Source organism: Siniperca chuatsi, linkage group LG8, assembly GCF_020085105.1.
Source record: "Siniperca chuatsi isolate FFG_IHB_CAS linkage group LG8, ASM2008510v1, whole genome shotgun sequence".
NCBI classification, from domain to species: Eukaryota; Metazoa; Chordata; class Actinopteri; order Centrarchiformes; family Sinipercidae; genus Siniperca; species Siniperca chuatsi.
The window spans coordinates 15,857,940-15,875,151 of record NC_058049.1 but is presented as its reverse complement, the minus strand read 5'-3'; the positions used below and the strand labels follow the sequence as shown (position 1 = coordinate 15,875,151).

Sequence of the window (17,212 nt, the reverse complement as noted above, 5' to 3'; positions counted from 1 at the left end):
ATCGACACAATACAGAAAGAACACGACGGGCAAAGAACGGACAATTCTGGTTGTGGAACATTTTTTCAAAAGAAGAGGAGAAATCTCGACCTGCAGGAGATTTGCTTCCAATGATTGGGTTATGCAGCTGTTACTTTGAGATTTGACACTGGAATCTAAGGGTATCTGTTTGTTTGTTTTTCGGAATATAAGCAAACTGTGGAGCCTCACTGGGGGAAAAATCGGATAGAACAATGAATCGGCAAGTACTGTTGTTTGTCTCTCTCCTTTCCCTCAGCTCGGTGTTCGGCCAGGTCAGCTACTCTATACCGGAAGAAATGGCGAAAGGCTCTTTAGTGGGAAATATAGCACAAGATTTAGGTTTAGAAATAAAACGTTTGATATCAGGTAAAGCTAAGATCTATACTCGGAACAGCGACGAGTACATCGAGCTGAACAGAGAAAGAGGAGTCCTCCTCGTCAAAGAGAGAATCGACAGAGAGGTGTTGTGTACAGAGACGGCGCTTTGCGCTTTACATTTTCAGATTATTTTGGAGAATCCTATGGAATTTTACACTGTTACAGTACAGATCACAGATATCAATGATAATGCACCAACATTTGAAAAAAGTGAAAGGAAATTCAAAATTAGCGAGTCAGCAATCAGTGGAGCAAAATTTGTCCTAGAAAGGGCGGTGGATCTTGATGTTGGAATTAATGGAGTTCATAGATACGAATTAAAACCAACAGATAATTTTGCTCTGAAACTGCACAATAACGCCGATGGAAATAAAAATGTTGAGATGGTGCTACAGAAGCCTTTAGACAGAGAGAAACAAGAGCAGATATCTCTTGTGTTAACGGCTGTAGATGGAGGAGAGCCGCAGATGTCAGGAACAATGCTGATTGTCATCACAGTTCTAGACGTCAATGATAATGCCCCCGTTTTTACACAGCCAACATACAAGGCTGCAGTTACTGAAAATTCACCTAAAGGCACAGTTGTTGCCACTGTTACAGCCGCAGATGCAGATCAAGGCTCTAACGGCAAAATAACATATTCAATCACAAATACAGTAGGAAATGTAGGGAAAATGTTTGAGGTAAATGAGGAAAACGGCGAAGTTTCCTTAATTGGAAACATTGACTTCGAAAAGTCAAGACACTTTCAAATAAATTTACTGGCTAGCGATGACGGAGGACTCACAGATTCTTGTAAGTTAATTGTTGATGTGCAAGATATAAATGACAACAAGCCCGAAATCAACATAATGTCAAAGTCAAATGTGATATCAGAGGATGCCGAACTCAATACAGTCGTTACAATGATAAATATTGAGGACCTAGATTCAGGAGACAATGGTAACGTAAAATGCTTCAGCAGCGAAAATATTCCTTTCACTTTAAAAACATCAACAAATAATTTCTACAGTTTAGTAACAGACAGTGATTTAGACAGAGAGACAGCCTCTGAGTATAATATAACTGTGACCTGCTCTGATGAGGGAGTGCCCTCCCTCTCCAGCAGCGTCACTCTCACCTTACAGATCTCTGATGTGAATGACAACGCGCCTGTCTTTGAGAGGAGCTCATATGAGGCCTACATTGTAGAAAACAACACACCAGGCCTCTCTATATTCACGGTGAAAGCCAGAGACGCTGACTGGAACCAGAATGCCCGTGTTTCTTACATACTGGAGGACTCCTCTGTTAACGGAGTGCCAGTCTCCTCATATGTGTCCGTTAGTGCTGATAGTGGAGTCATCCATGCAGTGCGCTCTTTTGACTACGAGCAGATCAAAGACTTCCACGTCCGCGTCAAAGCGCAGGATGGAGGCTCCCCTCCACTCAGCAGCAATGCGACTGTGAAAATAATGATCCAGGACCAGAACGACAACCCGCCTCAGGTTCTGTACCCAGTCCAGACTGGTGGCTCTCTGGTGGCTGAAATGGTGCCTCGTTCAGCAGATGTGGGCTATCTGGTCACTAAAGTGGTGGCTGTTGATGTGGACTCTGGACAGAATGCCTGGCTCTCCTATAAACTGCAGAAAGCCGCAGACAGGGCGCTGTTTGAAGTGGGCTTACAGAATGGAGAAATAAGAACTGTCCGCCAAGTCACTGATAAAGATGCTGTGAAACAAAGACTGACTGTTATAGTGGAGGACAACGGGCAGCCCTCTCGTTCAGCTACAGTCATTGTTAACGTGGCGGTGGCGGACAGCTTCCCTGAAGTGCTGTCGGAGTTCACTGACTTTACACACGACAAGGAGTACAACGACAACCTGACTTTTTACTTAGTGTTGGCTCTGGCTGTAGTTTCCTTCCTCTTCATCACGTGTTTAGTGGTTATTATATCAGTGAAAATCTACAGATGGAGACAGTCTCGCATCCTGTATCACTCCAGCCTCCCTGTGATTCCGTATTATCCACCACGTTACTCGGACACTTTGGGTACAGGGACTCTCCAACACGTGTACAATTACGAGGTGTGCAGGACGACTGACTCCAGAAAGAGTGACAGTAAGTTCGGCAGAGCTGGTAGTCAGAACGTGCTGATAATGGACCCCAGTTCTACGGGGACGATGCAGCGGATACAGAGTGAAAAGAGCATCCTGGATGAACCAGACTCTCCTCTAGAGGTTAGACTGCTTTAACATTGTTTCTACACACCATTACCAATGACATTTTCAAATTTAAATCACGTAGTTTTTCTGTAGCAATAATGGGGCGCATCAAGGGTTAGAGGATCATCTTCATGTCGTCTTAAACTCTCTCTCCTTACTCTGTCGGCCTACTATATTAATTCCCGTCTCTAAATTTTATTCATTCAGTGCCTAAACTATTTTTAGACCTCCTTGCTGAAGTTCAGTTGTTTGACATATATCATGTATTAATAGCGATGTTGTGTTCCTCGTACTTAACTTGTTGCAGAGGCAGATACACAACTGTCGTTTTTTACATTATATCATCTAGGAAAGCTCAGCCGATTGTTTCACTGCTCCCTGTCCATATACATCGACTTTTTTTCTTTCTTTTTACCACAGAACATACTGACGAGTTTTCAATATAATATATAATGTGTTTAATATACTTGTCTTCGTAGCGGGCATTCATGTCTTTTGTGGGAATCAGTCACAGTAAGGTTTGTTAATTTTAGCACATATATCTCGTTATTGTAACAGGACTTGTGCGGTGATGCCGGTCATTAATCAGAATGTATCCATTTCAGAACATCGGACAGCGACATTAACTTTATCCGCTCCCTTTACCTCTTCTCAGCGTTACCATTTTATATAGTGAGATCTGTTTGCACATTATTCAGTTTTCTGGTTAAATCGTTTCAAATGTGTTAATCGATATGCTGGTTTGATTCTTTTAAATATGACACAGTTTATAAATACAGCATTCTCTAGTTAAAGTGACTGCAAAGACATCCAATGATATCTTTGAAGTTAATCCGAATAGTTTTGGGAATATGTTCACATTGCCGCTGTATTTATAATCAGTTTCATTCAACTTCAGATATTTTTTAAATTAAGTCTTTCTGAGCAGAGATTCTTTTATGTTGGATTTCTGCAGTTTTATCATGTGAACTCTTAGGGCCGCTGTTGACCAGACTGTCGACGGCTGACAGTAGGGTTGTATCAGCACCTCCCATGTAACATCGACATCAGAAAGACAGAGCACGACGGGAAAGAGCAGACACTCGAGTCCTGTGGAATATTTGAAAAGATGATGTCGACCCTTGAGACTTTCTTTCTTTTGTTTGGACTATGTATGCGCAAAATTAACGTTTGATCCTGGAATCGCTATCAGTTTTATGGGATATAAACACACTGAATCACAGGAAAACAATTCGGATAGAACAATGACAAGGCAAGTACTGCTGTTTATCTCTCTCCTGACCCTCGGCTCGGTGTTCGGGCAAGTCAGCTACACTATTCCGGAGGAAATGGCGAAAGGCTCTTTAGTGGGCAATATAGCACAAGATTTAGGTTTACAAACCAAACGTCTAGCATCTGGTAAAGCTCGAATTTATACCCGAGACAGCGACGAGTACGTCGAGCTGAACAGAGAAAGAGGAGTCCTCCTTGTTAAAGAGAGAATCGACAGAGAGGCGCTCTGCAGACAGACGACACCGTGTGCTTTGCATTTTCAGATTATTTTGGAGAATCCTATGGAATTTTACACTGTTACAGTACAGATCACGGATATCAATGATAATGCACCAACCTTTGAAAAAAGTAAAATGAAATTCAAAATTAGCGAGTCAGCAATCAGTGGAGCAAAATTTATGCTGGAAAGGGCGGTGGATCTTGATGTTGGAATTAATGGAGTTCATAGATACGATTTAAAACCAACAGATAATTTTGCTCTGAAACTGCACAATAATGCCGATGGAAATAAAAATGTTGAGATGGTGCTACAGAAGCCTTTAGACAGAGAGAAACAAGAGCAGATATCTCTTGTGTTAACGGCTGTAGATGGAGGAGAGCCGCAGATGTCAGGAACAATGCTGATTGTCATCACAGTTCTAGACGTCAATGATAATGCCCCCGTTTTTACACAGCCAACATACAAGGCTGCAGTTACTGAAAATTCACCTAAAGGCACAGTTGTTGCCACTGTTACAGCAGCAGATGCAGATCAAGGCTCTAACGGCAAAATAACATATTCAATCACCAATGCAGTAGATGATATCAGGAAATTATTTGAGGTAAATGAGGAAAACGGCGAAGTTTCCTTAATTGGAAACATTGACTTTGAAGAGTCGCGAAACTTTCAAATAAATGTACTTGCTAGTGATGAGGGAGGACTCACAGATTCGTGCAAATTATTTGTGGATGTACAAGACATGAATGACAACAAGCCCGAAATCAACATAATGTCAAAGTCAAATGTGATATCAGAGGATGCCGAACTCAATACAGTCGTTACAATGATAAACATCGAGGACAAGGACTCAGGAGAAAACGGAAACGTAAAATGCTTCATCAACGAAAATATACCTTTCACTTTAAAAACATCAACAAATAATTTCCACAGTTTAGTGACAGACAGTGATTTAGACAGAGAGACAGCCTCTGAGTATAATATAACTGTGACCTGCTCTGATGAGGGAGTGCCCTCCCTCTCCAGCAGCGTCACTCTCACCTTACAGATCTCTGATGTGAATGACAACGCGCCTGTCTTTGAGAGGAGCTCATATGAGGCCTACATTGTAGAAAACAACACACCAGGCCTCTCTATATTCACGGTGAAAGCCAGAGACGCTGACTGGAACCAGAATGCCCGTGTTTCTTACATACTGGAGGACTCCTCTGTTAACGGAGTGCCAGTCTCCTCATATGTGTCTGTTAGTGCTGATAGTGGAGTCATCCATGCAGTGCGCTCTTTTGACTACGAGCAGATCAAAGACTTCCACTTCCGCGTCAAAGCGCAGGATGGAGGCTCCCCTCCACTCAGCAGCAATGCGACTGTGAAAATAATGATCCAGGACCAGAACGACAACCCGCCTCAGGTTCTGTACCCAGTCCAGACTGGTGGCTCTCTGGTGGCTGAAATGGTGCCTCGTTCAGCAGATGTGGGCTATCTGGTCACTAAAGTGGTGGCTGTTGATGTGGACTCTGGACAGAATGCCTGGCTCTCCTATAAACTGCAGAAAGCCGCAGACAGGGCGCTGTTTGAAGTGGGCTTACAGAATGGAGAAATAAGAACTGTCCGCCAAGTCACTGATAAAGATGCTGTGAAACAAAGACTGACTGTTATAGTGGAGGACAACGGGCAGCCCTCTCGTTCAGCTACAGTCATTGTTAACGTGGCGGTGGCGGACAGCTTCCCTGAAGTGCTGTCGGAGTTCACTGACTTTACACACGACAAGGAGTACAACGACAACCTGACTTTTTACTTAGTGTTGGCTCTGGCTGTAGTTTCCTTCCTCTTCATCACGTGTTTAGTGGTTATTATATCAGTGAAAATCTACAGATGGAGACAGTCTCGCATCCTGTATCACTCCAGTCTCCCTGTGATTCCGTATTATCCACCACGTTACTCGGACACTTTGGGGACAGGGACTCTCCAACACGTGTACAATTACGAGGTGTGCAGGACGACTGACTCCAGAAAGAGTGACAGTAAGTTCGGCAGAGCTGGTAGTCAGAACGTGCTGATAATGGACCCCAGTTCTACAGGGACGATGCAGCGGATACAGAGTGAAAAGAGCATCCTGGATGAGCCAGACTCTCCTCTAGAGGTTAGAAATGTTCCGCTTATGTCAAAGCTGCATGTTTAAATATCTGTTTGCTCGCTGACAACAGCATTACAGCACCTCGGACAGAGGCAGTACTTTGTAACCCGCTTCCACTTTCTCTCTCTATTTCCTTTCATAAACTTGTAATGATATGCTTTCAGTTGTGTGGGTCACTCTGACTTAGTGTTATAGGTAGTATTTTTGGTCATAAATGCCATTTATCTTTTGTGATATTTGGGTGGACGGCGCCCCCTTTTATGCTTAGTTTTTAATTTTGTTTTTGATTATACCAGTAATGCGCATTTCTGAACAATGTAAACTGATATTAGGTTTACTTTTCTTGCAATTTCACTTTTGAACTCCATGGGCCGCTGTTGGTCAACGTGTTGCAGATGAAGAGAGGATTTGAAGCAGATCCTCCCATGTCATATCGTTATTTCAGAGAAACAACAAGGGAGAAAGCACCGTTCACGGACAGATTACCCCGTAGATGGACACACTGAGCTGATACACTGTTCTTCACAATTTGTGGATTGCATCGATATTCCTTTATCTATTACTTTTCACGTTGTGATATTTTTTGTGAAACCGATTTTAACACCTTTTTGTGGCGTGACGTAAACTGTGGATAGAACAATGAGACGGCAAGTAACATTTTTCATCCTGATCTTCTCTCTCGGTTCAGTTCTCGGTCAAGTCAGCTACTCTATTCCTGAGGAAATGGCGAAGGGTTCTGTAGTGGGCAATATAGCACGGGATTTAGGTTTAGATGTGAAAAGACTAAAGTCAGGTAAAGCCCGTATATTTACGGGCGACAGTGCAGAATACATCGAGTTGAGTAGAGAAAGAGGAGTCCTCCTCGTGAAAGAGAGAATAGACAGAGAGTCGCTCTGCAGACAGACGACGCCTTGTGCTTTACATTTGCAGATTATTCTAGATAACCCAATGGAGCTTTTTCGAATAACAGTAGAGATAACCGACATCAACGATAACAGTCCCAGTTTTAAAAATGACGAGAAACGTTTTGAAATTAGCGAATCCGCAGTTACAGGATCTAAATTTGTGTTTGACAGAGCGGTTGATGCAGACATTGGCGTAAATGGCCTGAAAAATTACAGCTTGAAACCTACAGATAATTTTGTATTGAAAATACAAAGTCATGCAGATGGAAATAAAAGGTCGAAATGGTCTTACACAAGCCGTTAGATCGAGAGAAAGAGGAGCAAATATCATTATTGTTAACAGCTGTAGATGGAGGGGAACCTCAGATGTCTGGTACAGTAAAGATTTATGTGACCGTGCTCGATGCAAACGACAATGCTCCTGTTTTTATGCAGTCGGTTTACAAGGCAGCCATAGCGGAAAACTCTCAGAAAGGAACAACATTGACAAGAGTGAGTGCTTCTGATGCAGATAAAGGAACAAACGGGGAAGTTTCTTATTCAGTGTCGACCACTATGGACAGTGTGTCTGATATTTTTTCAATCAATGAAAACGGTGAAGTAATATTAGATGGTGAAGTTGACTTTGAAAAAGCCAAGCATTACCAAATTGATATTGAGGCTAAAGACAGTGGTGGTCTTTCTGATTTCAGTAAGATTATTGTTGATGTTATTGATATTAATGATAATAAGCCTGTTATCAGTGTACTTTCCAAATCTGATACAATCCCGAAGACTCTCCCAAAATACAGTTATAGTTATGTTCAGTGTCCTTGACCCAGATTCAAGTAACAATGGTCAAGTGAACTGCAGAATAAATGGCAACATACCATTTACTATTACAACTTCTTCAAATGATTTCTATAGCTTAGTAACAGACAGTGATTTAGACAGAGAGACAGCCTCTGAGTATAATATAACTGTGACCTGCTCTGATGAGGGAGTGCCCTCCCTCTCCAGCAGCGTCACTCTCACCTTACAGATCTCCGATGTGAATGACAACGCGCCCGTCTTTGAGAGTAGCTCATATGAGGCCTACATTGTAGAAAACAACACACCAGGCCTCTCTATATTCACAGTGAAAGCCAGAGACGCTGACTGGAACCAGAATGCCCGTGTTTCTTACATACTGGAGGACTCCTCTGTTAACGGAGTGCCAGTCTCCTCATATGTGTCCGTTAGTGCTGATAGTGGAGTCATCCATGCAGTGCGCTCTTTTGACTACGAGCAGATCAAAGACTTCCACGTCCGCGTCAAAGCGCAGGATGGAGGCTCCCCTCCACTCAGCAGCAATGTGACTGTGAAAATAATGATCCAGGACCAGAACGACAACCCGCCTCAGGTTCTGTACCCAGTCCAGACTGGTGGCTCTCTGGTGGCTGAAATGGTGCCTCGTTCAGCAGATGTGGGCTATCTGGTCACTAAAGTGGTGGCTGTTGATGTGGACTCTGGACAGAATGCCTGGCTCTCCTATAAACTGCAGAAAGCCGCAGACAGGGCGCTGTTTGAAGTGGGCTTACAGAATGGAGAAATAAGAACTGTCCGCCAAGTCACTGATAAAGATGCTGTGAAACAAAGACTGACTGTTATAGTGGAGGACAACGGGCAGCCCTCTCGTTCAGCTACAGTCATTGTTAACGTGGCGGTGGCGGACAGCTTCCCTGAAGTGCTGTCGGAGTTCACTGACTTTACACACGACAAGGAGTACAACGACAACCTGACTTTTTACTTAGTGTTGGCTCTGGCTGTAGTTTCCTTCCTCTTCATCACGTGTTTAGTGGTTATTATATCAGTGAAAATCTACAGATGGAGACAGTCTCGCATCCTGTATCACTCCAGTCTCCCTGTGATTCCGTATTATCCACCACGTTACTCGGACACTTTGGGGACAGGGACTCTCCAACACGTGTACAATTACGAGGTGTGCAGGACGACTGACTCCAGAAAGAGTGACAGTAAGTTCGGCAGAGCTGGTAGTCAGAACGTGCTGATAATGGACCCCAGTTCTACAGGGACGATGCAGCGGATACAGAGTGAAAAGAGCATCCTGGATGAGCCAGACTCTCCTCTAGAGGTTAGAAATGTTCCGCTTATGTCAAAGCTGCATGTTTAAATATCTGTTTGCTCGCTGACAACAGCATTACAGCACCTCGGACAGAGGCAGTACTTTGTAACCCGCTTCCACTTTCTCTCTCTATTTCCTTTCATAAACTTGTAATGATATGCTTTCAGTTGTGTGGGTCACTCTGACTTAGTGTTATAGGTAGTATTTTTGGTCATAAATGCCATTTATCTTTTTGTGATATTTGGGTGGACGGCGCCCCCTTTTTATGCTTAGTTTTTAATTTTGTTTTTGATTATACCAGTAATGCGCATTTCTGAACAATGTAAACTGATATTAGGTTTACTTTTCTTGCAATTTCACTTTTTGAACTCCATGGGCCGCTGTTGGTCAACGTGTTGCAGATGAAGAGAGGATTTGAAGCAGATCCTCCCATGTCATATCGTTATTTCAGAGAAACAACAAGGGAGAAAGCACCGTTCACGGACAGATTACCCGTAGATGGACACACTGAGCTGATACACTGTTCTTCACAATTTGTGGATTGCATCGATATTCCTTTATCTATTACTTTTCACGTTGTGATATTTTTTGTGAAACCGATTTTAACACCTTTTTTGTGGCGTGACGTAAACTGTGGATAGAACAATGAGACGGCAAGTAACATTTTTCATCCTGATCTTCTCTCTCGGTTCAGTTCTCGGTCAAGTCAGCTACTCTATTCCTGAGGAAATGGCGAAGGGTTCTGTAGTGGGCAATATAGCACGGGATTTAGGTTTAGATGTGAAAAGACTAAAGTCAGGTAAAGCCCGTATATTTACGGGCGACAGTGCAGAATACATCGAGTTGAGTAGAGAAAGAGGAGTCCTCCTCGTGAAAGAGAGAATAGACAGAGAGTCGCTCTGCAGACAGACGACGCCTTGTGCTTTACATTTGCAGATTATTCTAGATAACCCAATGGAGCTTTTTCGAATAACAGTAGAGATAACCGACATCAACGATAACAGTCCCAGTTTTAAAAATGACGAAAACGTTTTGAAATTAGCGAATCCGCAGTTACAGGATCTAAATTTGTGTTTGACAGAGCGGTTGATGCAGACATTGGCGTAAATGGCCTGAAAAATTACAGCTTGAAACCTACAGATAATTTTGTATTGAAAATACAAAGTCATGCAGATGGAAATAAAAAGGTCGAAATGGTCTTACACAAGCCGTTAGATCGAGAGAAAGAGGAGCAAATATCATTATTGTTAACAGCTGTAGATGGAGGGGAACCTCAGATGTCTGGTACAGTAAAGATTTATGTGACCGTGCTCGATGCAAACGACAATGCTCCTGTTTTTATGCAGTCGGTTTACAAGGCAGCCATAGCGGAAAACTCTCAGAAAGGAACAACATTGACAAGAGTGAGTGCTTCTGATGCAGATAAAGGAACAAACGGGGAAGTTTCTTATTCAGTGTCGACCACTATGGACAGTGTGTCTGATATTTTTTCAATCAATGAAAACGGTGAAGTAATATTAGATGGTGAAGTTGACTTTGAAAAAGCCAAGCATTACCAAATTGATATTGAGGCTAAAGACAGTGGTGGTCTTTCTGATTTCAGTAAGATTATTGTTGATGTTATTGATATTAATGATAATAAGCCTGTTATCAGTGTACTTTCCAAATCTGATACAATCCCCGAAGACTCTCCCCAAAATACAGTTATAGTTATGTTCAGTGTCCTTGACCCAGATTCAAGTAACAATGGTCAAGTGAACTGCAGAATAAATGGCAACATACCATTTACTATTACAACTTCTTCAAATGATTTCTATAGCTTAGTAACAGACAGTGATTTAGACAGAGAGACAGCCTCTGAGTATAATATAACTGTGACCTGCTCTGATGAGGGAGTGCCCTCCCTCTCCAGCAGCGTCACTCTCACCTTACAGATCTCCGATGTGAATGACAACGCGCCCGTCTTTGAGAGTAGCTCATATGAGGCCTACATTGTAGAAAACAACACACCAGGCCTCTCTATATTCACAGTGAAAGCCAGAGACGCTGACTGGAACCAGAATGCCCGTGTTTCTTACATACTGGAGGACTCCTCTGTTAACGGAGTGCCAGTCTCCTCATATGTGTCCGTTAGTGCTGATAGTGGAGTCATCCATGCAGTGCGCTCTTTTGACTACGAGCAGATCAAAGACTTCCACGTCCGCGTCAAAGCGCAGGATGGAGGCCCCTCCACTCAGCAGCAATGTGACTGTGAAAATAATGATCCAGGACCAGAACGACAACCCGCCTCAGGTTCTGTACCCAGTCCAGACTGGTGGCTCTCTGGTGGCTGAAATGGTGCCTCGTTCAGCAGATGTGGGCTATCTGGTCACTAAAGTGGTGGCTGTTGATGTGGACTCTGGACAGAATGCCTGGCTCTCCTATAAACTGCAGAAAGCCGCAGACAGGGCGCTGTTTGAAGTGGGCTTACAGAATGGAGAAATAAGAACTGTCCGCCAAGTCACTGATAAAGATGCTGTGAAACAAAGACTGACTGTTATAGTGGAGGACAACGGGCAGCCCTCTCGTTCAGCTACAGTCATTGTTAACGTGGCGGTGGCGGACAGCTTCCCTGAAGTGCTGTCGGAGTTCACTGACTTTACACACGACAAGGAGTACAACGACAACCTGACTTTTTACTTAGTGTTGGCTCTGGCTGTAGTTTCCTTCCTCTTCATCACGTGTTTAGTGGTTATTATATCAGTGAAAATCTACAGATGGAGACAGTCTCGCATCCTGTATCACTCCAGTCTCCCTGTGATTCCGTATTATCCACCACGTTACTCGGACACTTTGGGGACAGGGACTCTCCAACACGTGTACAATTACGAGGTGTGCAGGACGACTGACTCCAGAAAGAGTGACAGTAAGTTCGGCAGAGCTGGTAGTCAGAACGTGCTGATAATGGACCCCAGTTCTACAGGGACGATGCAGCGGATACAGAGTGAAAAGAGCATCCTGGATGAGCCAGACTCTCCTCTAGAGGTTAGAAATGTTCCGCTTATGTCAAAGCTGCATGTTTAAATATCTGTTTGCTCGCTGACAACAGCATTACAGCACCTCGGACAGAGGCAGTACTTTGTAACCCGCTTCCACTTTCTCTCTCTTATTTCCTTTCATAAACTTGTAATGATATGCTTTCAGTTGTGTGGGTCACTCTGACTTAGTGTTATAGGTAGTATTTTTGGTCATAAATGCCATTTATCTTTTTGTGATATTTGGGTGGACGGCGCCCCCTTTTTATGCTTAGTTTTTAATTTTGTTTTTGATTATACCAGTAATGCGCATTTCTGAACAATGTAAACTGATATTAGGTTTACTTTTCTTGCAATTTCACTTTTTGAACTCCATGGGCCGCTGTTGGTCAACGTGTTGCAGATGAAGAGAGGATTTGAAGCAGATCCTCCCATGTCATATCGTTATTTCAGAGAAACAACAAGGGAGAAAGCACCGTTCACGGACAGATTACCCCGTAGATGGACACACTGAGCTGATACACTGTTCTTCACAATTTGTGGATTGCATCGATATTCCTTTATCTATTACTTTTCACGTTGTGATATTTTTTGTGAAACCGATTTTAACACCTTTTTTGTGGCGTGACGTAAACTGTGGATAGAACAATGAGACGGCAAGTAACATTTTTCATCCTGATCTTCTCTCTCGGTTCAGTTCTCGGTCAAGTCAGCTACTCTATTCCTGAGGAAATGGCGAAGGGTTCTGTAGTGGGCAATATAGCACGGGATTTAGGTTTAGATGTGAAAAGACTAAAGTCAGGTAAAGCCCGTATATTTACGGGCGACAGTGCAGAATACATCGAGTTGAGTAGAGAAAGAGGAGTCCTCCTCGTGAAAGAGAGAATAGACAGAGAGTCGCTCTGCAGACAGACGACGCCTTGTGCTTTACATTTGCAGATTATTCTAGATAACCCAATGGAGCTTTTTCGAATAACAGTAGAGATAACCGACATCAACGATAACAGTCCCAGTTTTAAAAATGACGAGAAACGTTTTGAAATTAGCGAATCCGCAGTTACAGGATCTAAATTTGTGTTTGACAGAGCGGTTGATGCAGACATTGGCGTAAATGGCCTGAAAAATTACAGCTTGAAACCTACAGATAATTTTGTATTGAAAATACAAAGTCATGCAGATGGAAATAAAAAGGTCGAAATGGTCTTACACAAGCCGTTAGATCGAGAGAAAGAGGAGCAAATATCATTATTGTTAACAGCTGTAGATGGAGGGGAACCTCAGATGTCTGGTACAGTAAAGATTTATGTGACCGTGCTCGATGCAAACGACAATGCTCCTGTTTTTATGCAGTCGGTTTACAAGGCAGCCATAGCGGAAAACTCTCAGAAAGGAACAACATTGACAAGAGTGAGTGCTTCTGATGCAGATAAAGGAACAAACGGGGAAGTTTCTTATTCAGTGTCGACCACTATGGACAGTGTGTCTGATATTTTTTCAATCAATGAAAACGGTGAAGTAATATTAGATGGTGAAGTTGACTTTGAAAAAGCCAAGCATTACCAAATTGATATTGAGGCTAAAGACAGTGGTGGTCTTTCTGATTTCAGTAAGATTATTGTTGATGTTATTGATATTAATGATAATAAGCCTGTTATCAGTGTACTTTCCAAATCTGATACAATCCCCGAAGACTCTCCCAAAAATACAGTTATAGTTATGTTCAGTGTCCTTGACCCAGATTCAAGTAACAATGGTCAAGTGAACTGCAGAATAAATGGCAACATACCATTTACTATTACAACTTCTTCAAATGATTTCTATAGCTTAGTAACAGACAGTGATTTAGACAGAGAGACAGCCTCTGAGTATAATATAACTGTGACCTGCTCTGATGAGGGAGTGCCCTCCCTCTCCAGCAGCGTCACTCTCACCTTACAGATCTCCGATGTGAATGACAACGCGCCCGTCTTTGAGAGTAGCTCATATGAGGCCTACATTGTAGAAAACAACACACCAGGCCTCTCTATATTCACAGTGAAAGCCAGAGACGCTGACTGGAACCAGAATGCCCGTGTTTCTTACATACTGGAGGACTCCTCTGTTAACGGAGTGCCAGTCTCCTCATATGTGTCCGTTAGTGCTGATAGTGGAGTCATCCATGCAGTGCGCTCTTTTGACTACGAGCAGATCAAAGACTTCCACGTCCGCGTCAAAGCGCAGGATGGAGGCTCCCCCCACTCAGCAGCAATGTGACTGTGAAAATAATGATCCAGGACCAGAACGACAACCCGCCTCAGGTTCTGTACCCAGTCCAGACTGGTGGCTCTCTGGTGGCTGAAATGGTGCCTCGTTCAGCAGATGTGGGCTATCTGGTCACTAAAGTGGTGGCTGTTGATGTGGACTCTGGACAGAATGCCTGGCTCTCCTATAAACTGCAGAAAGCCGCAGACAGGGCGCTGTTTGAAGTGGGCTTACAGAATGGAGAAATAAGAACTGTCCGCCAAGTCACTGATAAAGATGCTGTGAAACAAAGACTGACTGTTATAGTGGAGGACAACGGGCAGCCCTCTCGTTCAGCTACAGTCATTGTTAACGTGGCGGTGGCGGACAGCTTCCCTGAAGTGCTGTCGGAGTTCACTGACTTTACACACGACAAGGAGTACAACGACAACCTGACTTTTACTTAGTGTTGGCTCTGGCTGTAGTTTCCTTCCTGTTCATCACGTGTTTAGTGGTTATTATATCAGTGAAAATCTACAGATGGAGACAGTCTCGCATCCTGTATCACTCCAGCCTCCCTGTGATTCCGTATTATCCACCACGTTACTCGGACACTTTGGGGACAGGGACTCTCCAACACGTGTACAATTACGAGGTGTGCAGGACGACTGACTCCAGAAAGAGTGACAGTAAGTTCGGCAGAGCTGGTAGTCAGAACGTGCTGATAATGGACCCCAGTTCTACAGGGACGATGCAGCGGATACAGAGTGAAAAGAGCATCCTGGATGAACCAGACTCTCCTCTAGAGGTTAGTCTCATGGAGTATGCTTTGCGCAAAGTGTTGCATTGCACCTTTAGTTACAGCACTTTTTTCTATCTATTCATTATGTTGCTCACTAAACTTGGGGCTCTTGGGAAGCTCGGAATCATAATATAATGCACTTATCTTTTTTTCTTTAGCCAGTTTTTCATCTTTACAACCTACCTTTCTTAATCATTTTATAAAGACACCTTTAATATCCACTACTTCATGTTGGAATTGTTTTACAAAATCTGTACTTAGTTGTCTTTAGTGAAAATTTCAGAAACTTTTAAGTTTTGGTCCTTTTTAACCTCAGCCATACAATGCCAACCTTAATCATACTTTAGGTGTGTGAAAACTGTAGGAACACTTTGGAGTAGTCACTAAAAGAACAGCAATTCATGCTAAAAAAATATTGCAGTTGAATGTAATCCAGGATTTTACAGAACTGTCCAGTATCAGCCTTTTTTGGTTTTTATGGTTATCATTTAATCGGAAATTCAGAGGATGAACTGTTATTTCAAATATTACAGAATGACAGACACAATGTGTTTTTTGGCTGACATGTCCTTTGGCAGAACACCAAGTAGGTTACAGTGAGTATTTGAGTAGTTTGTTGCAGTGGTGACAGTACATATAGATGATCTGCCATGCTCACATACATGATTTAAAGTGTGCATTCATTTATTATCACATTTGTTCCTACTGGCTTGCTGCCATATCTGCATATACTGTATTATGTGATTACATATTTGTCATTTATTGATGCTTTCTGCAGCTAGTTTTTAACTGTTATCTGAAGTTCGCAAATGTAGTGACTCTGTAACAGACACATAATGCTGTAATGTGTCTACTGTGCACACTTTTAGAGTGAATGGATTTTATGGATTTTAAGCCAACAGATTAGAAGTCATTTTAGCATTTGAAATCTGCAACTTTAAACTGCAACTTTGCTATTAGCTTTCATCGCTATGCAATGGAGTGCAACTATTGATTGAAAGCTGAAAGCGCTGTGTTAAGACCCTTTTTAGTTGATTAGCACACAAAACACTTTAAACACTGTGTTTAAGAATGCTGGGATCACCAAAAGCGACACAAGGTCTGCTGGTCAACTGCCTGTACTGGCACCTATAATTTATAGATTACAGATTTATAGACGACAAATGGTTTTTGTTCGAGTAGTCTAATTTAAGGAAATGTCATCTGCCTTCTAGGTCATTTGATTTGTAAAATAATTTTTGATTCTGGACTTTTGGTAAATTCAAAGATTGACTAGATCAATTTATGAGCTGTTTTTGTTGTGTACATCTTTATCAGCTATTTCCACCTTTGTGGATGTAAGTATAGTATTTGATAAGGGCAAATATGACTTGTCCATCTGAAAATCTATTTCCTGTTGAATAAGTATCATAAGTTTTTACAAAAACGCAATCTTACTTTAGCCTTCTTTAAAGCTGCAACATTCTTACTTCCTCTGTAATTCAAACTATGCGTCCTATTGGTTAATATTGTTGTGCATTCAGCATCATTGTCATGGACAGCGCTATCCATAGAGGGACACTGCAAAAGACACACCACTGTAACAGGTGAAGAATTGTGCCCAATCACTCCATGACACATATTTACAGTGTGTCTTTCCAGAAAGTTGTTCTACCATGTCTTTTAATGTATATTTTTAGCATTTCTTTCCATCATTGTACATTTTTATGTTCTTATCATCCCATGGCATATTACTAGGGAATACTCTGTTTTGTTGCTAAAGACTGGGTGGACAAGAAGACATAGTTTGTTTGGGGAGTTTTTTTTTTACTCTTGTGCAATGCCACATCAGTTAAAAGTCAGTGTGGTTGTTCCCTGCTTTACTATTCTATATTTCAGTTGTCGTTACAGTTGATTTCTCTCCTTTCATCGCTTCTCTATATTTTGTTAGGTAAATAATCT

The 17,212-nt window shown here is 42.4% G+C and overlaps 2 protein-coding genes and 2 pseudogenes across 18 annotated transcripts in view; all 4 read left to right on the top strand.

Moving 5' to 3' along the window:
* LOC122879995 (protocadherin gamma-C5-like) overlaps positions 1-17,212 on the top strand; it is a 251,973-nt gene that overhangs the window by 162,425 nt on the left and 72,336 nt on the right. For 2 of the 17 annotated variants that reach the window (XM_044204713.1, XM_044204704.1), the window contains exon 1: positions 166-2,618. The exons of 14 other annotated variants lie outside the window; for them this stretch is intronic. In XM_044204713.1, coding sequence (XP_044060648.1) covers positions 234-2,618 — 2,385 coding nt within the window. In that variant the 5' untranslated portion in view covers positions 166-233. Of the gene's footprint in view, positions 1-165; positions 2,619-3,579; positions 3,856-17,212 lie in introns of those variants that run through there. One more of the 17 variants, XM_044204715.1, reaches the window with a different exon arrangement.
* LOC122880012 overlaps positions 1-17,212 on the top strand; it is a 184,261-nt pseudogene that overhangs the window by 134,751 nt on the left and 32,298 nt on the right.
* On the top strand, positions 3,848-6,830 carry LOC122880413 (protocadherin beta-16-like). The gene is made up of 2 exons (XM_044205511.1): positions 3,848-6,232; positions 6,622-6,830. Exons 1-2 carry the CDS (start codon positions 3,848-3,850, stop codon positions 6,730-6,732), a joined length of 2,496 nt encoding a protein of 831 aa, XP_044061446.1. The 3' UTR covers positions 6,733-6,830.
* Positions 6,838-15,633, top strand: LOC122879993 (annotated as a pseudogene).